At 57.2% G+C, this 22,519-nt stretch overlaps 9 protein-coding genes across 9 annotated transcripts; 5 read left to right on the top strand and 4 right to left on the bottom strand.

The window, feature by feature from the left end:
* The first annotated feature begins 283 nt into the window (after positions 1-283).
* BX661DRAFT_178308 (vacuolar protein sorting-associated protein 35) lies at positions 284-3,816 on the top strand. The gene has a single exon (XM_051534881.1). It carries the CDS (start codon positions 511-513, stop codon positions 3,706-3,708), a length of 3,198 nt encoding a protein of 1,065 aa, XP_051393778.1. The 5' UTR covers positions 284-510; the 3' UTR covers positions 3,709-3,816.
* BX661DRAFT_178307 (P-loop containing nucleoside triphosphate hydrolase protein) lies at positions 3,817-6,607 on the bottom strand. Its single transcript, XM_051534880.1, has one exon. The coding sequence runs from the start codon at positions 6,513-6,515 to the stop codon at positions 3,861-3,863; it is 2,655 nt and encodes an 884-aa protein (XP_051393777.1). The 5' UTR covers positions 6,516-6,607; the 3' UTR covers positions 3,817-3,860.
* A 1-nt stretch (position 6,608) lies between these two features.
* BX661DRAFT_178306 (uncharacterized protein) lies at positions 6,609-7,254 on the top strand. The gene has a single exon (XM_051534879.1). It carries the CDS (start codon positions 6,649-6,651, stop codon positions 6,874-6,876), a length of 228 nt encoding a protein of 75 aa, XP_051393776.1. The 5' UTR covers positions 6,609-6,648; the 3' UTR covers positions 6,877-7,254.
* A 1-nt stretch (position 7,255) lies between these two features.
* Positions 7,256-9,387, top strand: BX661DRAFT_178305 (caspase domain-containing protein). The gene has a single exon (XM_051534878.1). The coding sequence runs from the start codon at positions 7,479-7,481 to the stop codon at positions 9,318-9,320; it is 1,842 nt and encodes a 613-aa protein (XP_051393775.1). The 5' UTR covers positions 7,256-7,478; the 3' UTR covers positions 9,321-9,387.
* BX661DRAFT_178303 (uncharacterized protein) lies at positions 9,388-10,839 on the bottom strand. Its single transcript, XM_051534877.1, has one exon. The coding sequence runs from the start codon at positions 10,747-10,749 to the stop codon at positions 9,466-9,468; it is 1,284 nt and encodes a 427-aa protein (XP_051393774.1). The 5' UTR covers positions 10,750-10,839; the 3' UTR covers positions 9,388-9,465.
* Positions 10,840-11,378: 539 nt separating this feature from the next.
* BX661DRAFT_169231 (uncharacterized protein) lies at positions 11,379-14,852 on the top strand (the record flags this gene model as incomplete). The annotated part of the gene is made up of 1 exon (XM_051533499.1): positions 11,379-14,852. The coding sequence occupies one exon, from the start codon at positions 11,379-11,381 to the stop codon at positions 14,850-14,852; it is 3,474 nt and encodes a 1,157-aa protein (XP_051393773.1).
* A 3,338-nt stretch (positions 14,853-18,190) lies between these two features.
* Positions 18,191-18,751, bottom strand: BX661DRAFT_140910 (transcription factor domain-containing protein; the record flags this gene model as incomplete). The annotated part of the gene is made up of 1 exon (XM_051532867.1): positions 18,191-18,751. A coding segment is annotated over one exon (561 nt), but the record flags the coding sequence as incomplete, so codon positions are not given.
* Positions 18,752-19,657: 906 nt separating this feature from the next.
* On the bottom strand, positions 19,658-19,843 carry BX661DRAFT_134055 (uncharacterized protein; the record flags this gene model as incomplete). Its single annotated transcript, XM_051532632.1, has 1 exon — positions 19,658-19,843. A coding segment is annotated over one exon (186 nt), but the record flags the coding sequence as incomplete, so codon positions are not given.
* A 960-nt stretch (positions 19,844-20,803) lies between these two features.
* Positions 20,804-22,519, top strand: BX661DRAFT_132391 (EAP30/Vps36 family-domain-containing protein; the record flags this gene model as incomplete). Its single annotated transcript, XM_051532595.1, has 2 exons — positions 20,804-21,679; positions 21,740-22,519. Coding segments are annotated over 2 exons (1,656 nt in total), but the record flags the coding sequence as incomplete, so codon positions are not given.

Below are 22,519 nucleotides of genomic sequence, written 5' to 3'. Positions count from 1 at the left end.
AATCGAATCACGATTTTCGAAATTTCTCGATAAAAACCACTCACAAGCCTCAAGAGCTGCACAGCCTGACCGAGATTAAGCGGAGCTTGTGCGACTGCCAAAAAGTAAATGGCGCCACTTGCAATTTTCGGCCACTTGCGCGCGTGCGATAAGAAAAATCATTCCAGGATCAAATATAATCATCCCGATCTGCACCTCCACGTGACAATGACGGTGCGCGGAGGAAAAAGAAACAAAGAGAGACAAAATGCAAAGCGCATACGTCGCTGTTCGTCGTCGTCAGCGCCGCGGCGGCGTCTCATTTTTATAGCTTTATTATTTGCACCTTTTTCATTTGCGCAATTACTCTATTTAACACCACCTCCAATTCCCCCATCTGTTCATTCTCGCTGGCACTTTTTTTAACACAAACTCACACAAAGAAAACACTCGCACAGCATAATTTCACTCGCCGACGACAACACCAAGGACACTGAAAGCATCAACAGCATAGAACAAAAAGCAAACACTATGAGCCACGTGTTTGCGAGTACGCGCGACGAGCAGTCAAAGCTGCTCGACGACGCTTTGCAGGCAGTCAAAGTGCAGGCGTTCCAGATGAAGCGCTGCGTCGACAACGACCGGCTCATGGACGGGCTGAAGCACTGCTCGACCATGCTGAACGAGCTTCGCACCTCGGCGCTTACGCCCAAGAACTATTACGAGCTGTACCTGGCGACTTTTGACGCGATGCAGTATCTCATTGGTGCGCTACGCACGGCACACCTCTCGGGGCGCAACCACCTGGCCGACCTGTATGAACTGGTGCAGTACGCTGGAAACATCGTGCCGCGGCTCTATCTGATGATTACCATAGGCTCAGCCTACATGAGCCTTGCCAGCACCATTGCAGACCGATCCCGCAGCAACGAAGTCTCTGCAGGCGCCGGCGGCTCGGACGAGGTTGTCCCCGTCCGCGAGGTCATGCTGGACATGCTGGAGATGACGCGAGGCGTGCAGCACCCGACCCGCGGTCTGTTTTTGCGCTACTACCTTGGGCAGATGACCAAGGACTACCTGCCACTTAACGGCAGCAGTGGCGAGGATAGTCCCGAGGGCAGCCTGGAAGACTCAACGCACTTTATTCTGACAAATTTTGTCGAGATGAACAAGCTGTGGGTCCGCCTGCAGCACCAGGGGCTGAGCCGCGACAAGGAGCGCCGTGAGGCTGAGCGCCGCGACCTGCGCACACTTGTTGGATCGAATCTGCTGCGCCTGGCATCCCTCAGCGGCGTGCCGCGCTCGACGTATGAAGAAATCATTTTGCCCAGGCTGCTTAGCCAGGTTGTCTCCTGCCGCGACACATTGGCCCAGGAGTATCTCATGGAGGCTCTGGTGCAGGCTTTCAGCGATGAGTGGCACTTGGCAACCATCGGCCAGCTGATGGAGTCCATCTGTGCACTGAGCCCCAAGGTCAGCATCAAAACCATTGTCATTCCTTTGGTTGATCGCATTGCGGCCTACGCTGCCCGCAGGCGCGAGGAGGTTGAGAAGAACCAGCCCGCTGGCTCCGAAAGCCCCGCCGGAAGCAGTGTAGCCCTGTCACCAAAGCCAGATTCTGGAGATGATGCTGCTGTTGGGAGTAAGCAGGTTACACCCAACGCCACAAATAGTGGTTCTGCAGGCTTGGGCATATCTGCGGCGTCAGAGCAAGGCAGCACCGAGACCACCGGCGATGATGATGAAGATGAAGGTGAGGCCAATGACACTAACAACAGCGTAGACGAGATCCAAGAGTCAGTTGCTGCCGCCAGTCTGGAAGATAACGATGTTAATACCAATATTGAGACCCAGGAAGACGCTGCCCCAGCAGTCGGCCAGGACGCAGCCAACACCGGCGACGACGACGACAGCGAAGAAAATAGCAGCCAGCGTAGCGCAAAGGCCAAGCCAAGCGACCTGGAAGCACTGGCAAAGCTGTTTGACTCGTTCTGGGACCACGTGGGTAACCTGATCGAGGCACGGCCCGACCTCCCGCTTCAGGACGCGATTGCCATATGCACGGCAATGCTGCGGCTGTCGCTATCGTGCAACCCGCAGCCGTCGGCGCCGGTGGATAATGTGCTGGCCTTTGTGCGCGCGCTGCCCCGGGCGCACGAGCTGGCGCCAGGCGTCCAAAACCCGGCCACAGCCAACCAGCTGCTGTCACTGTTGCTGGGCCCGCTGCGTGCCTACGCCAACCCGCTCAAGGTGTTGGAGCTGGCCAACTACGGCTCGCTGCTGGAGGCCCAGACCGAGCGCACGCGCAAGAGCGTGGCTGTCGCGCTACTGACCGCCATTCTGCAGCGCAACACGACCATGAGCACAAAGGACGAGGTAGCCGGCATCACCCGTCTTTGCGCATCGCTAATCACAAAGTCAAGCGGCTCGCAGCTAGGCTCCCTGGGCGACTTGTCGGCCAACAAGGGTAAATTGACTAACACAAGCTCTGGCGCTGCAGAGTCGTCATACGCCAGTACGCCCCTAGACGAGGACGATATCGCCGAGGAGCAGGGCCTGCTGGCACGCCTAGTCCACCTTATTCACGGGCCCGATGTCATCTCGCAGCTGACCCTGCTTACAGTTGTGCGCGACGCCTTCTCGCAGGGCGGCGACCTGGTCAGCTACACGTATCCGGCGGTGGTTGCCGGCGCCGCCCGGCTGCTGGGGCCCTTCGCGGCAATGCGGCCCGATGCGGGCGCCGAGGCTGAGCACGCAGAATGGCTCCGGCGAGTGCGGCAGCTGTGCCGGTTTATCCAAGCGACCATATCCGTGCTGGTTGGGCGGTCGGCGACCTCGCTCCAGACGGCGGAGCTGGGCCTGCAGCTGTTCCTGATGTCAGCCCAGGCCGCGTCAATGTCGCCCGCGTTCCGCGACGAGCCGGCACTAGAGGAAGCGGCCTACGAGTTTATCGTGCAAGCGTTCACCATCTACGAGGAGCACATCAACGAGAGCCGCGCGCAGTACCAGGCGCTGATGCTCGTCATCAACGCGCTGCACGCAAGCCGCAGCTTCTCGGCCGAAAACTACGAGACGCTGATTGCCAAGTGCGTGCAGCACGGGTCGCGGCTGCTCAAGCGCGCCGACCAGACGCGCGTGGCGTACGCGTGCGCGCAGCTGTGGTGGAAGACGCTTCCCGATTCGGAGCTCATTCCACCGCCCGCCGCGCCGGGCCAGGACGAGGCTGAGGTTGAGCGCGCCCATGAGGAGCGCGTCGAGCGCGAGCGGCGCGCCATCGAGCGCCACAACAACGGCGACAACGTGCTGTCGCACCTGCAGCGGTCGCTCAAGGTGGCTGACTCGTGCATGGACCCGGTCCTGTCTGTCAGACTGTTTGTTGAGCTGCTCAACCAGTTTACCATGCACTACGAGCGGCGCTGCCTGACCGTCACGCCCAAGTACGTGAACGACCTGATCGACCTGATTCGCACGTCCATCGCAAACATGGAGGCCTTTGACACTTCGACACCTGAGCCCACGCGCGCGGCGACTGACGCGGGCGTGGCCGATGTCAACGCACTCTACACCCCCAACGCGCCGATGAACGCGTACGTACTGGGCTATTTCCGCCGTACGCTGGACTACATCCAGAGCCGCAAGGAGTTGGCGGCCTCGGGAGCATACAACTTGCCTGACTTTTCGGGCATCCGCTGCGAGGAGCCTGAGGATGAACGTGATGACTTTTATTGAAGCCTCGCACGCTCATTCTAAACCCAATCCCATCCTAGTTTACCGCATGTGCACGCGCATGTGCGTGCTGGTTTTTATAGTCGAGTGATATGGAGAATATACAAGCCCATATATTTGAATAATATAAACAGTTATTTTTTATAATTATAAAATCATTTCCTGCCGTCGAACTGGCGCTTAAACAGCTTGTGGCGGGCGACGGGCTCCGTGTTCGCCGCGCGCCGGCCGCCAGACTCCATGTACGCCATGTTGTCAGCGCCCGACATGCTCCTGAGGGTGCCCTTTGCACGGCGCACGCCGCCGTTCTCTTTCCGCCGCCCGGCGTTGCCGTTGACATCGAGATCGGCTGGGAGCCCCTCAACGTCGTAGGCCGCGTCGCCGGCCATCTTGACCGAATGAAGCAGGCTCTTCTGGCTCTCGACATCACCGTAGACCAGGTCCGGGCATTCCTCCATGCCCTCCAGGTGGGTGATCACCTTGAACGAGTAGCCCTGGTCGATCAGAAACTGCTGGCGCTTGGTCGAGTAGTACATCTCCTTTGTGTTCTTGCTGACAAGCGAGTAGAAGAACGCGTTGAATCCCTCGTCGTTGCGTCGCTTGGCGCGCAGAATGCGCCCGAGCCGCTGCGCCTCTTGGCGGCGCGACCCGTAGTGGGACGAGACCTGGATCAGGCACGTGGCCTCGGGAAGATCGATCGACGTGTCGCCGACCTTGGACAGGAAGATGGTGCTGAGCGCGGGGTTGCGCTGGAAGTTGTCGAGAATGCGCATGCGCTCGCGCTGCGAAGTGCTGCCGCAAATGTAGGGCAGACTCATTGTCTTGGCGTAGCAGTGCAGGGCAAACACGTTGTCGATGAACACGATGATCTTGTCGCCGCGGCTCTGGTGGAACTTGATGAGGTACTGGCAGGCGCGGAACTTGTTGGGGTTCATCACGTAGTACAGCAGCTTCCGGCGCGGGGTCTCTTCCAAGTATGCTTTATAGAACTCGGGCGTCATATTGCACCACACCTCAGCGCACTTGACCTTGGCAATGTGGCCCTTGTTGGCCAGGTCCATCCAGTTGGCTTCGTACAGCTTGGGCCCAATCAAAAAGTTGAGGTCGTCAATCTTGTCATCCTCGCGGACAAGCGTCGCAGTCAGGCCGAGCTTGCAGTGCGTCGCGATTTTGCCGACCACCTTGCGGAACATGTTTGCGGGCACGACATGCACCTCGTCGAGCAGCAGCATGCCCCACTCCTGTCCGGTCAAAAAATCCATCATTTTCTGCGTCTCGTAGGACCGCTTGCGCTCGTTGGCGACCATCGAGAACGTGGAGATGACCAGGCCCGCGTCGCCCTTAAAGCGCTCCTTCTCTTCCGAGGTGAACACGGCGATCTGCTCCTCCTTGATCGTCGACCACTGCATGAACTGTTGCTTCCACTGCATAACCGACACTGTCGACGTGCACAGGCATAGGATGCTCTTCTTGATCGTGCACGCCGCCGTGATGCCGACCAGCGTTTTTCCAGCGCCACAGGGCAGCACAATAATGCCCGAGCGCGCACGCCCGTTGCCGAACATTTTGCTCAAGCTCTTTTCCTGGTATGGGCGAATCGTCGTGGCAGGCTTGAGATCGATGTCGAGGTTGGGGTTGATAGTGTCGTTGCGGAAGTCGTATTCTTCCAGCACCGGGTAGTCGATGACGTTGCATCTCTTCCTGACTGACTCGACACTTGCGCTGTCAATCTGGAACGCATGAACGGTGTTGCCCACGTCGTCGTCATCTGCGTCGTCCTTGTCCAGGCTGACAATGGCGCTAAAGTCCACGTCACCCTCAGCCACGCTCTTCTCGGCGGCGCTATCGGCCATTTGCTTCTGCTTCTCCTGGGCGGCGGCATCGGGCTTTGGCAGGCCGCCCACGTTCAAATCGCCCAGCTGCGAGCTCTTTTGCGTAATGATGCCGTCTTTGGACACCGCGCCCTCCGAGTCCTGGTCTGGAAACACGCGCGCCTTCATGATGGTTGGGTCGCGCAGCAGGTGCTGTAGGATCTCTGGGTGGGCGGACTCGACAAAGTAGCGGTTGTGCTTGAGCACCAGTTTCACCTTGCCATACGAGCGCGTGGACATCTTGATAAAGTCCATGACGTCCTGCGGCACGGGTACCTTGGACAGGCGGTTGAGAACCTCGATAATGTCATTGGTGTCCAGACCGACCGACACGGCAGCATACAGCGAATACGATGTGAGCTTGTACTCGTGGATGAACGTTGGGCGCGAGACGGGCTCACTGATGGCAATGAGAAAGTCGATGGCCTGCTCGGCGATGGGCGAAAACGCCTCGAGGATGATGTGACTGGTGCTGGGGCAAATCCACAGCGGCCGAGACTCGTGGTCAGGCTTGAGGCTGAGGTAGCTGTAGTCGCCAGCCCCGAACAGCCCAGTGGCCGGGTCGCGGCGCGGCATGCTCAGCACGTCGTACTCGTCATCGTTGTTGGCTGCCCCGGTGCCCTTCATCGCGCCCTTGGGCAAGAGCCCCGACGAAAAGTCGAGCTTGGCCTGCTCCTCGTCGTCAATCTTGGGTCCGTCGTTCACATCGCTGCCATCGCTGGTGTAGTCGTCCTCACCGTAATCGTTGCTGCCGTAGCCCTCTTGCTCTCCACCCTCGTCGTCGTAGTTCTCATACCCCTGGGGGCTCGCAGATCCACTATATCCGTCCCGCTCAGTCACCTGCGCGCTTCCCTGGCGCGTGCCGCTGCTTCTCTCTTCGTCGTAGAGCTCGCCAGCATCGCCGTCAAAGTCGGCGGTAGAGTGCGAGCGTTTAGACATGGTCTCAGTATTCCAAGTAATTGCAAATAAAAAGTCTGAATTAGTCAGCTCACTCTAAATGCGAATACTTTTTATTTTCTAAATAAAAAAGCGCCCGAGTGAAACAAAAAAGTGACCAGACAGCCATTAGCAAATGGGGGGATTTTGTAAGGCAAATCCAGCTTTAATTTTTTTTTACATTTTTTGCTGCGGCTGCTCATGTCATATGCACACACTCTTTCTATTTTTATTTACCCCATTAGCACCGTGCGGTGCCTTTCTGTCTGGGTATAGCTTTTTAATTGATATGTATTTTAATGTGTTGGGTGTGTTGTGTTGTGTTGGGTGTGTTGTAGAATGTATGCTCTACCAGCCCACATAGACGATATGCGCCGCATGCAGCTATAAAGCGCGCGCAGCTACCGAGAAGTGACGGCGTTGAGATGAGCGTCAGAGTAATTCCTTTGTCTACGTGCGAAAATGACTCTGATATGATCACAGGAAATATAAGTACAGGACCTTCAGAAACACGGTATTCGCACGAGCCGCACAAAGCTTCAAATATTCGAACGCGGCCGCCCGCCCCAAATTTATACGTCGTGTGCAGCGTGCAGCCCCCGCGCTTGCTATGGGATAGTATGCATCAAAAGCAGGTGATCGTTGCTAGATACAATCTCTCAGAAAAGCCGCATCGGCAGTGTCTCCCCCAAAAAAACCAGCGCATGAGCAAAACAGGACGTGACACTGGCATGCCTTCATCACCCGCGGCTCTTCACAGTATATTTATATCTCGACCCGCCCAGCTTTCCTAAAAGCTTCTTTCTTTTTAACTTTGATTTCTTATTTATACTAATTATTTTCATCTTTGCTGTTATATATACGTATTTGGTGGATTCAGATTCATTTTATTTTTAACATCAGATTTACGATAAACCCCTGCTTGTTTTACTTTCACACATAATTCACACACGCTCATCTGTTAAAATGTATCCTGGTGACCAGAGCAATCGTCGGCGCCAAGGGCAGGGAGACGGCCAAGGTCACAACCAAGGCCATGGCTATGGCGGACCCCCACCCCACCAGGGCCACGGCTACGGTGGACCCCCGCCCAGCCAGGGGCACGGCTATGGTGGACCCCCGCCTAACCAGAACTGGGGTGGCGGAGGCAACTTCTACCAGCCACCACAGGACCCACCCCCGTTCCCACATGGAAACTACAACCAGCAATACCCACAGCCGCCGATGGGACCGCCTCCCGGCGGTGACTACTACGACAACAGTCGCAACAGTGGCGGCTATGGCCAGCAGCAGCAACCACCTCCGCCTATGCAATTTCCCGGCCAAGGCGACTACGGCAACAGCGGAGGCTATGGCGGCAACAGTGGCGGCAACAGTGGCGGCTACGGCGGCAACAGTGGCGGATATGGTGGCTACGGCCAGCAGCCCCCCATGTCTTTCCCCGGTGGAGACTTTTCAAGCGGGCCTCCGTCTCAAATGCCGGATGGCAGATACATGGGCGGACCCTCAGGCGGGCCTCCGCCTCAAATGCCGGGTGGCGGACCCTCAGGCGGACCTCCCCAGTACGATGGTGGGTACCAGATACCCGGCGGCGACTTTGGAGTTGCTCCTTCATTTAATATGCCAGTCGTTCGCCACCGGCCCGAAGACATTGACTTTTCGGCAAACAATTTTCCGACGTGGAATGCGCCCTCACCCCCGCCATCGAGCCAGCGCCCAAACTACGGGCAAGGACAAGGCCAGGGCCAAGGCTACGGCCAAGGCCAAGGCCAAGGTCAAGGTCAAGGTCAAGGTCAAGGTCAAGGTCAAGGTCAAGGCCAAGCTCAACCCACACACGGCTCTATCCCGACTTACAACATTCCTCAGGAGCTTCAGCAGGAAGCCAGCCAGGTCACATTGTCCAACTGTAATGGACGCAAGCGCGCTCTGCTCATTGGTATTAACTACTTTGGCACCAAGCACCTGCTCAAGGGCTGCATCAACGATGTGCACAACATCAATAAGTTTATTATTGAGCACTTTGGGTTCCGCGAAGCCGATATTGTCATACTGACTGATGACCAGCGCGATAATCCCCGCCGTATGCCGACGCATGAGAACATCATCAGGGCCATGAAGTGGCTGGTCAGCGATGCGCGCATGAATGATTCATTCTTTTTCCATTACTCGGGCCACGGCGCCACGGTTACCAGCAAGACAGGCGAAGAGCTTGACGGCAATGACGAGACAATCTGCCCGGTGGACTTTGAGTCCAAGGGTATGATCATTGACGACGACATGAACACCATGATGGTCCGCCCTCTTCCTCGCGGCGCGCGCCTCACCGCCATCTTTGATTGTTGTCACTCGGCCACTGCGCTTGACCTGCCATTCATGTACAATCACCAGGGCAAGCTCAAGAATGAGAAGGCCATAACCTATGCCGGCAAGGGCTTCCTGTCGGCGGGCAACTTGTACCTGAAGGGCGACCTTGCAGGAGCCATCAAGGGCGTGACACAGTCGTTAGACATCATGCTGACGGGCGACCAAAAGCTCGAAAAGGCACGCCAGACCAAAAGTACGATGGGTGACGTTATCATGTTCTCGGGCTGCAAGGACGACCAGACATCCGCCGATTCAAAGACAGAGGACCTAAAGTTCACCGGCGCTATGTCGCACGCCCTCATCTCAAGCATGAACAACAACCCGCACCAGACTTACGTCCAGTTGCTGCAGGATGTCCGCAAGCGCTTGGCCGTCAAGTACACACAGGTTCCCCAGCTCAGCACGGGGCGGCTGATGGACATGAACACGCTGTTTATCATGTAGGCGCCCGCACCGCTGTTGCTGCGCTATTTGTTGTTCTAACGTTATTATATTATATAGCCTTTTTATTACACTCCATCCCACTCCGGTTTGAGAGCCACTTCACATTAATACGCTCATAAAGTAATGAAACAAGCATGATTGCAGTCTACACAAAATATTGAGCGATGGCTGCGTTGGCAATCCCCGCCTGCTCGATCGTGACCGAGTCGTCGCTGAGGACCTTGGGCGGCATAATCGCCTTGAACGCAAACGGCCTGCTGCCAGCCTCGGGCCGCTGCGACAGAACATAGCCCCTGAGATCACCGACAGTGTGCGAGAGATTTGCCTTGGCGACCAGGCGCGATCCATCAGCAAGCCGGATCTGGACCTGGACGGTACGCTGCGAAGGGTCCAGCGTGATGGACCGCCCGGTAGCATTAGAGGCTGCCGACGTGGCGGCAGTCACAATGGCAGCAGGAGGGACGCCACCCAAGCGATTGCCATGGCCCGAAAACGGCTGCGCAGGCGGTTGCGCGGGCGGCGAATACTCTTCGCCGCGGCGGTCGGTAACCTTCATCTCAACCTTTTGCCCGGGACGGATGTTGAGGATGCTCAGCGGCGCCCGCCCTTGCAGAATGGCATCGAGGTTCTGCCGGTTGACCGGGTCTTCAATGTTGTGCAGGGGGCCGTCGCCAATGCTGAAGCCGTTGCGCCAGAAGGTCAGCTGGCGCACGGCAACTTCGTCCGTGTCGTCGTTCCCGCTGGCGTCGCTGGGGCGCGCCGCAGTTGGAGGGATCGACTCGCCTGAGCTGCTAGTGCTCGGAGCTCCCGGCGCTCCGAGAGCCCGCCCGTACCCGGAAAAGTATCTGGGCTGGGCGCTCTCGCTGGTCAGATCCTCTGAGCTATCATTGTCGCCCGCCGCCGCACTTCCCTCTGCGGCGCGGCGCATAATGCGGTCGACTAGCGAGCCGCTCTCGCCCTCGCCAGCATCTTTTGTGGGAGGCCTTACGGCCATGCCGCTGCGCTCACCGCCAGCGTACCATTCCTCGGACTCGTTGTCGTCGTTGTCCTGGTTTGCCAGTGATGAGAGAGTGGCAATGCGCGCGCCAGTCCCTTGGCGGCGGCGTGGCACTGATGTCGCGGGCGTTACTGAGGCCAGCGGCGTCGCTGCTGCCGCGTTAATTGGGCCGGCTGACATCACCGGTGCTGTGTTGGAAAGACGTGAGCCGGCGCTGGCAGCCACTGGATTTGGGTCGGGCGGCAATGCAGCATCCACTTGGCGCGCAGGCGGAAGACCTTCAGACAGAGGTGGCTGTTCGTAAAAGCTGCTCAGAGCCGCGTTCAGGTCCCAGTTGTTTGCCTCCAGGTAAAACCGAGCCTGGCTCTCTGTGCCAGGGTTGATGTTGAGCCAGTTTTCAATGAGTTCGTTCTGTGCCGCGGGGTCGCTCATGGTCAATTTACAACTATTTGCAAGCTGGAATTTGAAACAAGGAATAAAAGTAAAAAAGTAAAAAGTAAAAAAGCACTACAAAAGAACGAGAGGGAGGGGCTTTTGGCCTGGCCTACGTTGCCCTCCTATTTTTTCTCGCGCATCATCATCATCGCGCCTCGCCCCTTCCCCCCTTATCCCTTCAGAATGGCGGTGCTCTGGTTTAGTCCCGCCAACCCTTTTTTCGCTTTGAACTTGTAAAAAAAACATTTCCTTTTCCTTTCTTCTTTTTCTGTCTGTCTTTATTCCGGACTCTTTAATTTCAACTACTACAACCTTGCCCTCTGCAAGCCCCTAAACTTTTCTACTTTAAATATTTGCTTTTTGTATTCCGACCTATTCCGTTTTTCTCACGCGCGCCCTAGTTTTGTTATATTTTGTTGTGTCCTGGCAACTGGGTGACCACTTGTTATTTTATTTCTTGAGACAACGCGTAATTTGAATTCTGTATTTTATTCCATCGCTCTCTTTATAATTTCTATTTTCTCCCATTTCCCTCATTGGCGCAGCTCGTTTAACAGAATAAACAACACTGCGTTTTCAGATTCCTCGTCTTTTTTTACAACTTTCAACCCTAGTTTTATTTCGCCATGGCCAGTGGAAAGGGCAGCACTGCCCAGGGCTCCAAAAAGAGAAGCGCTCGCCGGGGGAAACCCCGCAGCGCAAGGCCTATACACGACACACATACCACAGCAGACACGAGCGCCGAAGGCGGCCCGGAACCCGTCAGCCCAGCCGAAGCGAAAGGTGAAGTGGCAGTGTCTGTTGCCGACAACTTAAGCAACACAAGAGAAAAGCCCGTAGCTCTAAATATAGGGTCAAAGCCAAATAGCAGCAGAAAGCCCAACTCTGGATCGTCAGGAAAGCAGGCGCAGATGGTGTTTACCGTGGGCACTTTTGACGACCGCGAATATGACGGCCGCGCAGACAGCGATAGCCTCAGCGATGGTGCCAGTGCTGTGTTGCAGTCACGCTTCCGGGGCTCTCGGCAGTCAGCAGATATCGCCAGTAATTCCAAAGGACTTTCAGCCACAGAGACATCAGCAGCCGTTGCGACCAACTACAGTGCAAGCGCCAGCGTTCCTGATGCGCCATCGGGTCACACGCCTCCCGCTGGGGATGCATCCAGAAATGTGCACCCTGCAGACACACAGAATGTCAGAGCACTCAAGGAATCTGCTGCCTCGCTGAGGAAGTCACAGCCAAGCCGGCAGCCCTTGTTCACCATGGGGTCACACTCGGAGGTCAGCGATTTGGAATGCGCTGATGAATACGATACGCCCGCTGACGGCAGGCGCAATCCACCAGCTGAACATGTAGCCGACTGCACATCGGGCGACAACACGCGCGACAAGCTGAGCCCTAGCGCCAATTTGCAGTCTAGAATCCGATTGCACAACTCGAGGGTCAGCTATGCAGATGCCGTTATGGACAACAGCGACCGGTCCAACCATGCAAACGGTAGTGTTGCTAATTCCGGGGATCGCGCTATGAGCAGCAGTATCAACAGCAGCAGTATCAACAGCAGCAGTGGATACAGGCCCAATTTCCCGGTCAACGAGCAGAATCGGGTCTGCAGCCCTGCAGCGCTTCATGCGTGCAAGGCAATGACCAGCCTTATGCACCTCGCCGATCCCTCGGCCAGCCACAGCTTTAGCGCGCAGTCTGCCAACGCAGCTGATGAAGATGGAGAGGGCTCCGGTCTGGCTTTGCGCGAGAGGGTTATCAGCGCTCCAGCGATCCAGGAATCTAGCAGCAATTTGCCTACAAGCGACAACGACCCCAGCATTCAAGCAGGCAAGGACAAAGAAGCCCCAGAGGCACTTTACCTCGATAGAGGCAAGGCGCCGTTGTTGCGGGACAGCCAGCTGAAAGCGCGGAAGAAGACCAGCGCCAGAAAGCCTCATGTGAAAAAGGCCGTCAGCTCAGCGGCCCTGCGGACGCGTTTGCGGCATGGTACGACTGCCCGCCGAGACAACCTTCCATCAAAGGGACATGCGCACGCGGGAGTTAATGGCGACGCGGACGCGCCAGATGGGGACGGCCACGTCGAGGGTTCGTATGTTGACTACAGCGGGAATAGTGACTCTGAAGACGACTCGGCTTCGCAGCAAAATTATCATCAGGAACAGAATCAGCAGCAGCAGCAGCAGAACAGAGCCCAGGCTGATGCGATGTCTCGCATAACGCACGCCAACATTTCTGCGCTTGACCAGTCGCGGGGCAGCCTGCATTCATCGACAGCGACTCTTGGAGGTGCCTGCCAAGATATTGATGACTCGGTCACTACGGCCAGCATGGACAGCCCGTGTCCTGAGCAGGCGGATCCCAGGGACAGGCCAGCACCTGCAGGAGCAGTGCCAGCAGGAGCACCAGAGGTTGCAGCCGTTGCTGGGCCGGTACCAGCAGCAGCAGCAGCAAGCAGTGGACCGCATAATGGCGACACCAACGGTATTATTCGGTATGAAGATACCGTCGGCCATTCTGTAGGCGGTGCCATGCGCCGAAGCTCTCGTCTGCAAGAGCTTCGCAGTCACAGCCCGAAACAGCATCAGCATCAGCAACATCAATACGCGGACAGCGAGTTGCCAGTAGGCAGACATGGCCAGCTCGTTGCCACAGAGCAATCTCACATAATGCAGGAACAGGAAATTGAGAGCAGATACGCCGACACGGAAGGCCAGCTCAACGGCGGAAGAGACACCCAGAATCAGCATCAGCATCAGCAGCAACCGGGCCGACAGACCGACAATTTCAAGAGCAACAGCCGCCAAATACCTGAGGAGTACACGTCACCCTTTTCATATGGGACTGCAGCGCACCTGACGATGAGCACCAACCGCAATATGGAGTCGCAAAGGCAGCAGGGAATTGTTGAACGCGAGCGGGAGGAGATGGAGATAGCAACCTCGCAGCTGACTGGCGTGCCTCGCCGAGTCAACCGGCCAACCAGCATGCTGCCGCACATTTTTATCAACACAGGTACCGAGGCCCACGCACAGCAGGTGCGCAAGACCGAGCGTGTATACGCCCACGTACGCAATGTGGCACACCCGCTGCTGGAGAGCATCTCTCGATGCGTCATGCTGCGTGAGTACCGCCTTGCGATAGGAGTGCCGCGAACGCAGCCGCGGTCGTGGGCGTCGCGCCGAACGCCGACAGAGCCCACCGAGGCTGACATCCAGGCCGAGTGGTGGGAGTCGCTTATGCCCCCGCCATTGACGCAGCCAGGTGCAGGGCGCGATCAGCGGACGGGTACGGAGAGCTCAACTCGCCAGCAGCCAACAGAGCTCCCACATTGGATGCTTGTGCCTGACGAGGCGAAGTGCGCTGTGTACGGCCCAGACCTGAGTGCGCCGGGCGCCAGTTTCGGGTGCTACGATTTAGCGGAGCCAGGGTGCGAGCACATCCGCGAGCTGCGCATTCGGGCCAAGGAGCTCCGGCTCAACCGGCAGCAGACCATTTCGGCGGGCCGAAACCAGAATCTGCCATCGTTCCGCCCGCCCACACATCAGTCAACAGCGACTACGGCAGCGCAGGAGACCTGGCGCGGCCGGCGCGTTCCCGGGCTTCTGACTGTCGACATGTATCCGGGAAACACGCGCCCGATGGACCTTGCCGCACGGCAGGTGCAGCGGCATAACTCGGAACCCCCCGTGTCCTCGTCCCCCGACAGCATCAAGATGGGCCGCGCAAACCCACTGGCGCAGCCCTACCGCCGCTACGGCACAGTTTATGGATGCCCAACCGGTGCCCACGCTGGCGTCACGACCGGCGCACACGGAGCGGCCGGTGGTCCGGGCAGTTTCTCTGCAGGCAACATGGTGGCGGCGGCAGGGCTGGCTGTGCGTGGCCAGGATGGAATGCCGGTAGCCCGCGCCAACTCTGGAGGCATCTGGGACAATGACATGCGGCGCTCCAGCTACTTTGACCGCCTTTCAATTGACGAGACGAGGTCGCAGCTGTCGACTTCAGCCGCGCAAACCACGACAGGTGGCTTCCTGCGCAGAGTCATATCAGGCCTCGCTGGCGGGACCGCGGCAGCCTTTGGCGCGTCCCAGTAAGAAACTGGAGGGCAACCGCTGAACAATATTTTTCTATGTTTATGATTATCATAGTAACAAAGATATGAGTACAAAAAAGACGCTTGATGAGAGAGCAACTATAATTTGATGTGCTGGACAAAAAACTGTCCACACATCGCTCAGAGAAAATAGACCCATAGACCCGCTTGCTTCTTTGATGAAGCTCTGTCTTGTGATAAACAATTGCCGGCTATAACCGCCACGATATGTGGATAAATCAATCCCACATGCTGCCTGCGAGGATGAGTAGCTGTAGAGGGTGCCTCCTTGGCTCTGCGCCCGGCTGCTGCCACTTCCGAGTCTCTGCCAAATGATTGCACTTAACGTACTATCCCTTTTAATGAAATGTAAAGTGCGTAAACACAGTCTCGGAGGTATAACGTTAACAACACCTTTGGTCAATGTTCTTTTTTAATGGTTGAGGATTTGTTACAGTGGTTTTTAAAAGTTTATAAGCGTATCAAGAAATGGGTTTGGTCTACAAAATGCGCGCACCGAGGCTAGTCAGTCTCGACGTTGCTGCCTTTATCTGTCGCTTGATAGCCCTCGTTAAACATGCGGATCACCTGGCTGACATAGTCCTTCCACGGTGTCTCCGCATTTGCTGCGTTGCGAGCGGTGTCCTCTGAGCTTCCAGCATCTCCGGCGCTGGTGGTAAATGCCCCAGAGATAGGGCCTGTGGTCACCCCCGCTGGGCCATCTCGGTTGATATCCATTAGATTATGATGGTGATGCTGCTGCTGCTGTTGCTGCTGCTGTTGCTGTTGCTGATGAAGCGCTGCCATCATCGAAGCAGTGTCGCTCATCCCACCAAGGTTAAGATCAAAGGAGGCCGGTCCCGAAAACGGCAGGTTTCGGATCACATCGTCGTCAATGAGCATCCCGCCAAATCCAAACCCGGTGGGAGCGGCCATGCTGCTGGCACTGTTGTATCCAAATCCGTCACTAGAGACACTTGCAGTCAGGGCAGCCGTGCTCGGAGAGAAGTAGTTGTTGGCGTTGATGTTGTTGGCCGAGGGGCTCAATGTTGGCAATGCTGTCGAGATCCCGGCGTTCGTGCCCATGCTCAGGCCGGGCATACCTGCATACGGGCTGGTTGACTCTGAAGTCGCCGACATTCCCGGAGGCTGACTGAACGGGGACAAGAACGGCATAAAGCCAAACGGTGCGCCGCCACTGAACCCACCAGTGACGCTACTGGTACTGCTATTGGCATGGCCGAGCAAGCCGCCACCAATAGCAGCGACCCTTCCGCCACCGACATCGTTGTTGCTGTTGCCCCTGCGCGCGCCCATTGCAGGTGGATGCATTGATGTCGCCTGGCCATTGGGACCGCCAATTCCCAGCGGGAACTCAGCATTCGCAAAAAATTCAAGCGATGGCACGAACTGGCCCAACGACGACGATGCGGGTCTCGACGGGTCAACCCTGGCAGAGTGCTTCTCAGCAACAAGCGTAGTGCGCATCAGGTCGGCAGCAGAGCTCTTACTGGCGGCCAGATCGACAGTCATGTACGGAATTTCGGGCGTGGTAGGCTTGCCATTTTTGCTGAGCGAGTTGCGCAGCGCAAAAACGCCAGTGCCGGCAGGCGGGCGCATGCTCTCAGAATGGTTGTCATCGGAAGATCCGGCTGCGGGGCGGGCATATCCAGAACCACTCTTATTGCTCGTCGACACAGAGGCGTGTGGTGGCATCTGGGCGTGAGGGCTGTAGTCTGTGGCCGAGGTGCTGCCGATATTGCTAGAGCTTGGCCACCTTTTCAAGCCCCTCGCCTGCGGCAACGCAGATAATCCCGAGTCGACGTCCATGGTCATGCTTCCAGAGGTCGAGTGGCCAGCGGCCCCAGGCCCTGGCGCGAACGGGGCAGCGGCTTTGGCATAAAGCGGCCCGGTGAGCGTGGATCTGCGCGGGGCAGGGGCAGGCGGAGGCATGGGCACAGGGACATTGCGCTTTGCAGCGACGATGGACGATGTGGGGAAATAGCTCTGGGTGTCTGCGTCCGCCACCAGCGGCGAGCTTGCCTTGCCCGCTGCAATGGATAGTCTGGACGCGCTGCCCCTGTTTGTCTCAAACCCATAGCCAGACTTGGGCGTGACTTGGCGGGACCGCGGCGTTGAGGTCTGCGCTGTGCCCATTTTGCTAGATGCGAGAATATCACGATACTGCGAGCGGTTCTCGTAGACCGAGTGGGCGACGCGCGAAATCTCGTGCGCGCGCTCCTTGATGACGCGAATACCGGCCTCAGGGTCGTCGATGACTTGGTCCAGCCCAATCCGGTTGGCGCGAACTAGCGTGTTGAGCATTGTGTAGCACTTGTAGGATACCTGCCAGTGGGCGCCACTGCGGCTCATGACTTCGAGCGTGCGCTTGAGGAAACGACGGGCAAGCCAGCTGTCGGCAGCAACAATGACGTTGTTGAGATGCATGGTACCGGCAGTGAACATCATGAATGTCAGGAAGGGCATGATGAATATTTTCGAGTCCTGGGTGATACCCTGTCCGATGAGCGTGATCATCTGCGCCGACAGCGTGCAGATCGAATGCGACGGCAACGGCGGCGGCGCTGTACTGCGGCTTGCCGAATTCCCAGTGCCTGCCGAGCCGCAAGGGCTGCCGACGTCGGATCCAGACGCTTGGGAGTCATCAGTGGCCATCGGCGAGCCCGGATTGTTGTTCTCGCCCAGCTTGGAGATGAACGGCCGATGGAGCAGGATCATCGCCGTGTGGTATACCAGGTGAATCAATGCGATGTACACGCAGCGAGGCGGGCGCGCGGCGAGGATGTCGTCCACGGGGTACTGCAGCTTTGGTGGCAGCAACTGCTTCCACCGGCGCAGCTCGTGGTCCAGCACAATCAGCCGCTCGGCCCGTGAATTCACGCTATTTAGGCAGAACTGCGCCGCGTAGCCGCGGTTTGGCTTGCACGTGTACATCTCTGTCACAACGTGGCCCAGAACATGCAGCAGATCCAAGTAGTACTCGCCCATCGCGCGCCTTTTCTTTGGCGGCCTCGGCTGCTTGGGCCTCCGAGTGGCTCCGCTATCGGACTCCTCCGAGTCGGAGTCCCCTATTGTAAGCGAAACATAATCCAGCATGCGCTCAGCCACTGGAACAGATGAGCTTTCTGACTGCTGCTGATGCTGCTCTGATTGCTGCTTCTGTTGGTGCTGTCGAGGCCATTTTTTGGGCTGGCTGGGGGAGGACGGCACAAACACGCCCTGGCTCGAGTAGGTGCCTGGGACCACTGGAGACTCCAAAAACAGCTCGTCGTCGTCTTCACCAAAGTTGGTCGGGTACGGTGCGTCGAACGTAAAGTCGCGAATAGTAGTCGGGCGGCCGAGCGTCGCGCTGACCATAATGTCCATGATGTAGCACCCCCACCATGCGCGCTGGCGGATCTCGGCTTCAACCGACGACACGACGGCCATGACATTGTTCTTGGCCACGCCCACATCGCGATGAATACCCAAGTCGTAGGCCTTGCGGACAGCCATTCCCGAGTAGAGCCAGCTCCGCGTCGACATGGTGCCCTGCTCGTATACCGACATAAGCAGAAGGGTCAAAATGGTCGGCGTGTTGTTGTATGTGTACTGCTCATCCAAGTACAGTTTTGCGCGCTGGAAATGCACCACCATTTGTATGCGTGCGCGCGCCAGATCAGCCTTGCCAACCACTTCGCGGATCTTGTAAGTTGACGCTGCCGCGTAGACCGCCGACATGAGAGCAGGAGACTGGGAATTCTTCTTGTCGAAGGCTTGCTTCAAAAAGTGCGACTTATACAGGATTGGGAAGCCCGGGTGAACGTAGCGGAAGTACAGCGACAGCAAAATACCCTTCTCCTCGTCGTCCGGCATGGGAGGCTTTCCGCATGGCGGCATGTTCCGCGGCACTGGAACCACCCCAAGCTGCTGGCTCTGCGGGCTATCGTTGCTGACGGATCGCGGATTAGCGTGTGCAGATGCAGAGGCTGTGGCTGTGGCCCTGGCTGTTGCTGTGGCCAGCGCCTCGTAGCTACCACCGACAGGGACCCAAGCCGCGGCATTGGCCGAAACAGGCGTGACGAAGTCTGGGCTTGTTTCTGTGCGAGGGCTGCTGATGCTGCTGCCACTGTTACTTGTGGTGATTGAAGACGCGTTGGCGGGCTCGTTCTCGCGGGCTGAATAGGTGGATATGGGTGGCCACCGAATGGCGCCGTCCACGCCCTTGGTCAAGCGCGGGCTGGCTTCCGACGACATCAAGCTGCGGTTGATCAAGTACCATCCACTGCTGTTCCCCAGGTACCGCAAAGACCCTGACTGATCCAAAGTCAAATGGCCGACCCGTTTTTCCAGCTTGGCTATGTTGTCGAGACTGCCCTCATCATCGTTATTGTTGTTGTTGTCGTCGTTGCTATTACCGTTACCATTGTCGTCGCCGTCACTGTTGTTGCCGCCATGAGCTGAGTATGCCTGCTCATGCATCCGAGTAGAGGCATCGGCAGACATGTCCAATGCAGCACCCGAATCCGCCCAAGCAGTACCAGTGTCAGATTGATCTGCCACGGTGGACACTGGTGCGGGTACCGGCGTTGGCGCCGATTGCCGTTCGCTTTCCGACAAAACCAGCGGTGCTTGCGTTCGAGGCTGGCTGGCCCTAGCACCCAGCTCGGCCATAGTAAATCTGCCAAATAGCCTCCCATGGGCGTCGCTGACCACAGCACTCTCATTGGCATTGGAGGACTGCAGATCATCAAGCACAAACCGCGCAGCAGCAGAGTCGGTCATAATAAGTGCACAGAGCAGCTCCTCAACCTTGTGCAACCGGTTCTCGATAACATCAATGTAGCCCTTTGGCGGGCCGCGCTTCTTTGTCGCATCGAGGTACGTGCACGAGCCATTGATGGCCTCGCAATGTGTGCATATGGGCCGCTTGCCATCGCACTTTACCTTCTTTCGCCTGCACCTGTCGCATGCGCGTGACACTCTTTGTCGCTTGCCATCCAGCCCCGGAGAATACATTTCGCGGGGCTCTGCTGCCGCTGTGTCGTTCTGACCGGCCGCAACCGAAAAGGAGCTTTCGCCGTTCCACTGCGCTGAGTCGTAGTGAAAGCTCATTCAGACAATAAGTAATAAAACGCTAATAATGCGTATTTGTTTGTGTGAGTGAGTGTGATTGTGTGTATGCGTGCGCGCACAGGCGCGGTAACTAGTAGCAAAGTGTGAAGAAGTGGGATCACCGTAAAAAATACGTTTTAGAGTTGGTAAAAATTTTGGAGCCGCAGCCAGACGAGACAAAGGCGCAGCGATAAGAGAGAAGTGCAAAAAGGAAGAATTAATATGGTTGTGGATCTTTGATAGTCCTAGTAAAAATTAAAGTTGATAAAGAAGAAACTCTGAGAAGCGAGAGGATTTAAAAAATCGACAATGCAAAAAAAAATTGTCATAAAAGACCCGTCTTTGGCCAAACACAATTCATGGGTGGGGTAAAAAAAACTCATAAAAATGGCATTCGTGTTGACTGTTGGCTGCTGGCTGGCGTATGATTGCGCCTATTGGGTCCGCCGCTTGGCTTGCATTCCAGAAAGAGAAATAAATATGCGACGATGCTGTTTCGCCGCGGCCGCCTGGCCAGCAAAGACAGAAAATAATTGTGGCCAAACAAAGTGTCTGAAATTTGGCAGAGTCATCTCGCCGCTTTGTCGTTTCGTCGCTTTTTTTGAATGTTGAAGCTCAGCTGCACCTCACGTGGGCGCTTTCCATGAACTTTTTTTTGGAAGATTTGACACGGTGTGATTTTCACGTAGACGGGCATAATACATGCATAGGCCTGCCAGAGCAGAGCCTGAAGCACCGAGAACCGACCCCACACCCTGTCTGGGTCCTTTGTTCACTGTTTTTCGTCTGATTTTTTTTTTCCAATTCACTCTTACATTTGCGCATTTTCAGAACAGAATGGACCCAGTAGAGCTAGCACCAACGCAGCGACCATTGCTCGGTAGCAGCGAGAAAATCCTGTGCATCCAGAACAAGGTTGGGCTGTACCAGGGCTTGGAGCGTGACGAGGAGCACGACTGCGGCACAATGTATCTCACTACACAGCGGCTGGTCTATGTCGACCAGCAGCTCCCGCACGAGCGATCACTGGCCCTGGACCTCCAGGCAATCCATAGATGCACCTTGCACGGTGGCTTCCTCTACACATCCGCCAAAATATGCCTCTATCTCAAGCCCAAGCCTACGAATGGGGGCGACAGAGACGTCCAGCCAGCAGAGGGCAGTAGCACCAGTGGGTACAACAGACAGAATGGCGCACAGGGCACGACTTTGCTCGAAACAACTGGAATCGCCAATATGTATGGCCAGGCGAGACCCGGCTCTGGTGCCGGGCCTATCGGGTGGAAATGCAACATCTGCGACCAGATCAACAGGGGCGGCATCAAATGCACGCTGTGTGGCGTCCCACACCAGGGCAACTACGAATCCACAGACACATGCAATGTCGCTGCTGATACACGGCCTGTAAATTCCAGCGGTGCCAAGCGGCAGCCCCTGCGCTGTCCTGTGTGCACATTTGACAACCACGAGAGCATGGTTCGGTGTGAGATGTGCGACACTGGGCTGTCAAAACCCGACGAGGCGGTCGCGGACCAAACCAATGCGGCTCCTAAGTCTACGGAGTACCAGCGGCTGCGCACACAGGAACAGGCGAATTCGGGCAGGGATAGCAACGACGCAATCAGCCTCATCAAGCTGTCGTTCCGTGCTGGTGGCGCATCGGCCTTTTACGCGGCTCTCAAGGGGGCTGTGGACAACTCCCCGTGGGAGCTGGTTGGCACTGACTCGTTTGGCGAGCACACAGTACCGCCAGCACCCCTGCAGGGCCAGCAGCAGTCAGCAGCAGCAGCAGCGAATAGTCCACTGCTCGCGCGCGAGCGGCGGCCGACAACAGGCGGCATCTCGACCATAGTCAACACAGCGCACGAGACACAGCAGGCTCGCGACGTGACCCTCAGATCGGCGTTCTCCGACCTTGATGCGCTGACAGCAAAGGCCAACGAGATTGTGAGCATGGCTGAGCACATTGCCACACAGCTCAACTCGCCCGCAGCCAGCAAGCTGCACCGCAAGGACGCTGCCGAGAGCGACGAGGACAACGCCGAGCGTGTCGACGCATTCCGCCAGTACCTGCTGGACCTGGGCATCGACAGCCCGGTGACCAGAGACACGGCCGGCGCAGTCTTCCACGACGAGCTTGCACGCGAGCTCTGCGACTACCTTGAGAACTACGTGTCGCAGTGCGGCGGAACCGTGGCGCTCGTCGACGCCTACTGCCTGTACAACCGCGCGCGCGAGTTCTCGCTGGTCTACCCGTCAGACTTTGTGCAGGCTTGTGAAAAGTTCGAGGCCCTGCGGCTGCCGCTGCGGCTGCGCGAGTACCCGAGCGGGCTGCTGGTGCTCGAGGACGCGAGCTCAGCCAGCGACGCGCTGATCATCAGCCGCGTCGGCGCGTACATAGCGAGCTTTGGGCCGCTCACGGCCAGCGACCTGGCGGCCATCGAGGACTGCGCGCTGACGCTGGCCGAGGAGCGGCTGTGGCTCTGCGAGCGGGCCGGCGCGCTCTGCCGCGACGAGAGCGTCGAGGGCGTGCGGTTCTATGCCAACGCATTT

The sequence above is a fragment of the Kickxella alabastrina genome (genome assembly GCF_025024165.1).
Source record: "Kickxella alabastrina strain RSA 675 chromosome Unknown BX661scaffold_4, whole genome shotgun sequence".
Classification (NCBI taxonomy): Eukaryota; Fungi; Kickxellomycota; class Kickxellomycetes; order Kickxellales; family Kickxellaceae; genus Kickxella; species Kickxella alabastrina.
This window is presented reverse-complemented; position numbering and strand designations above follow the sequence as displayed.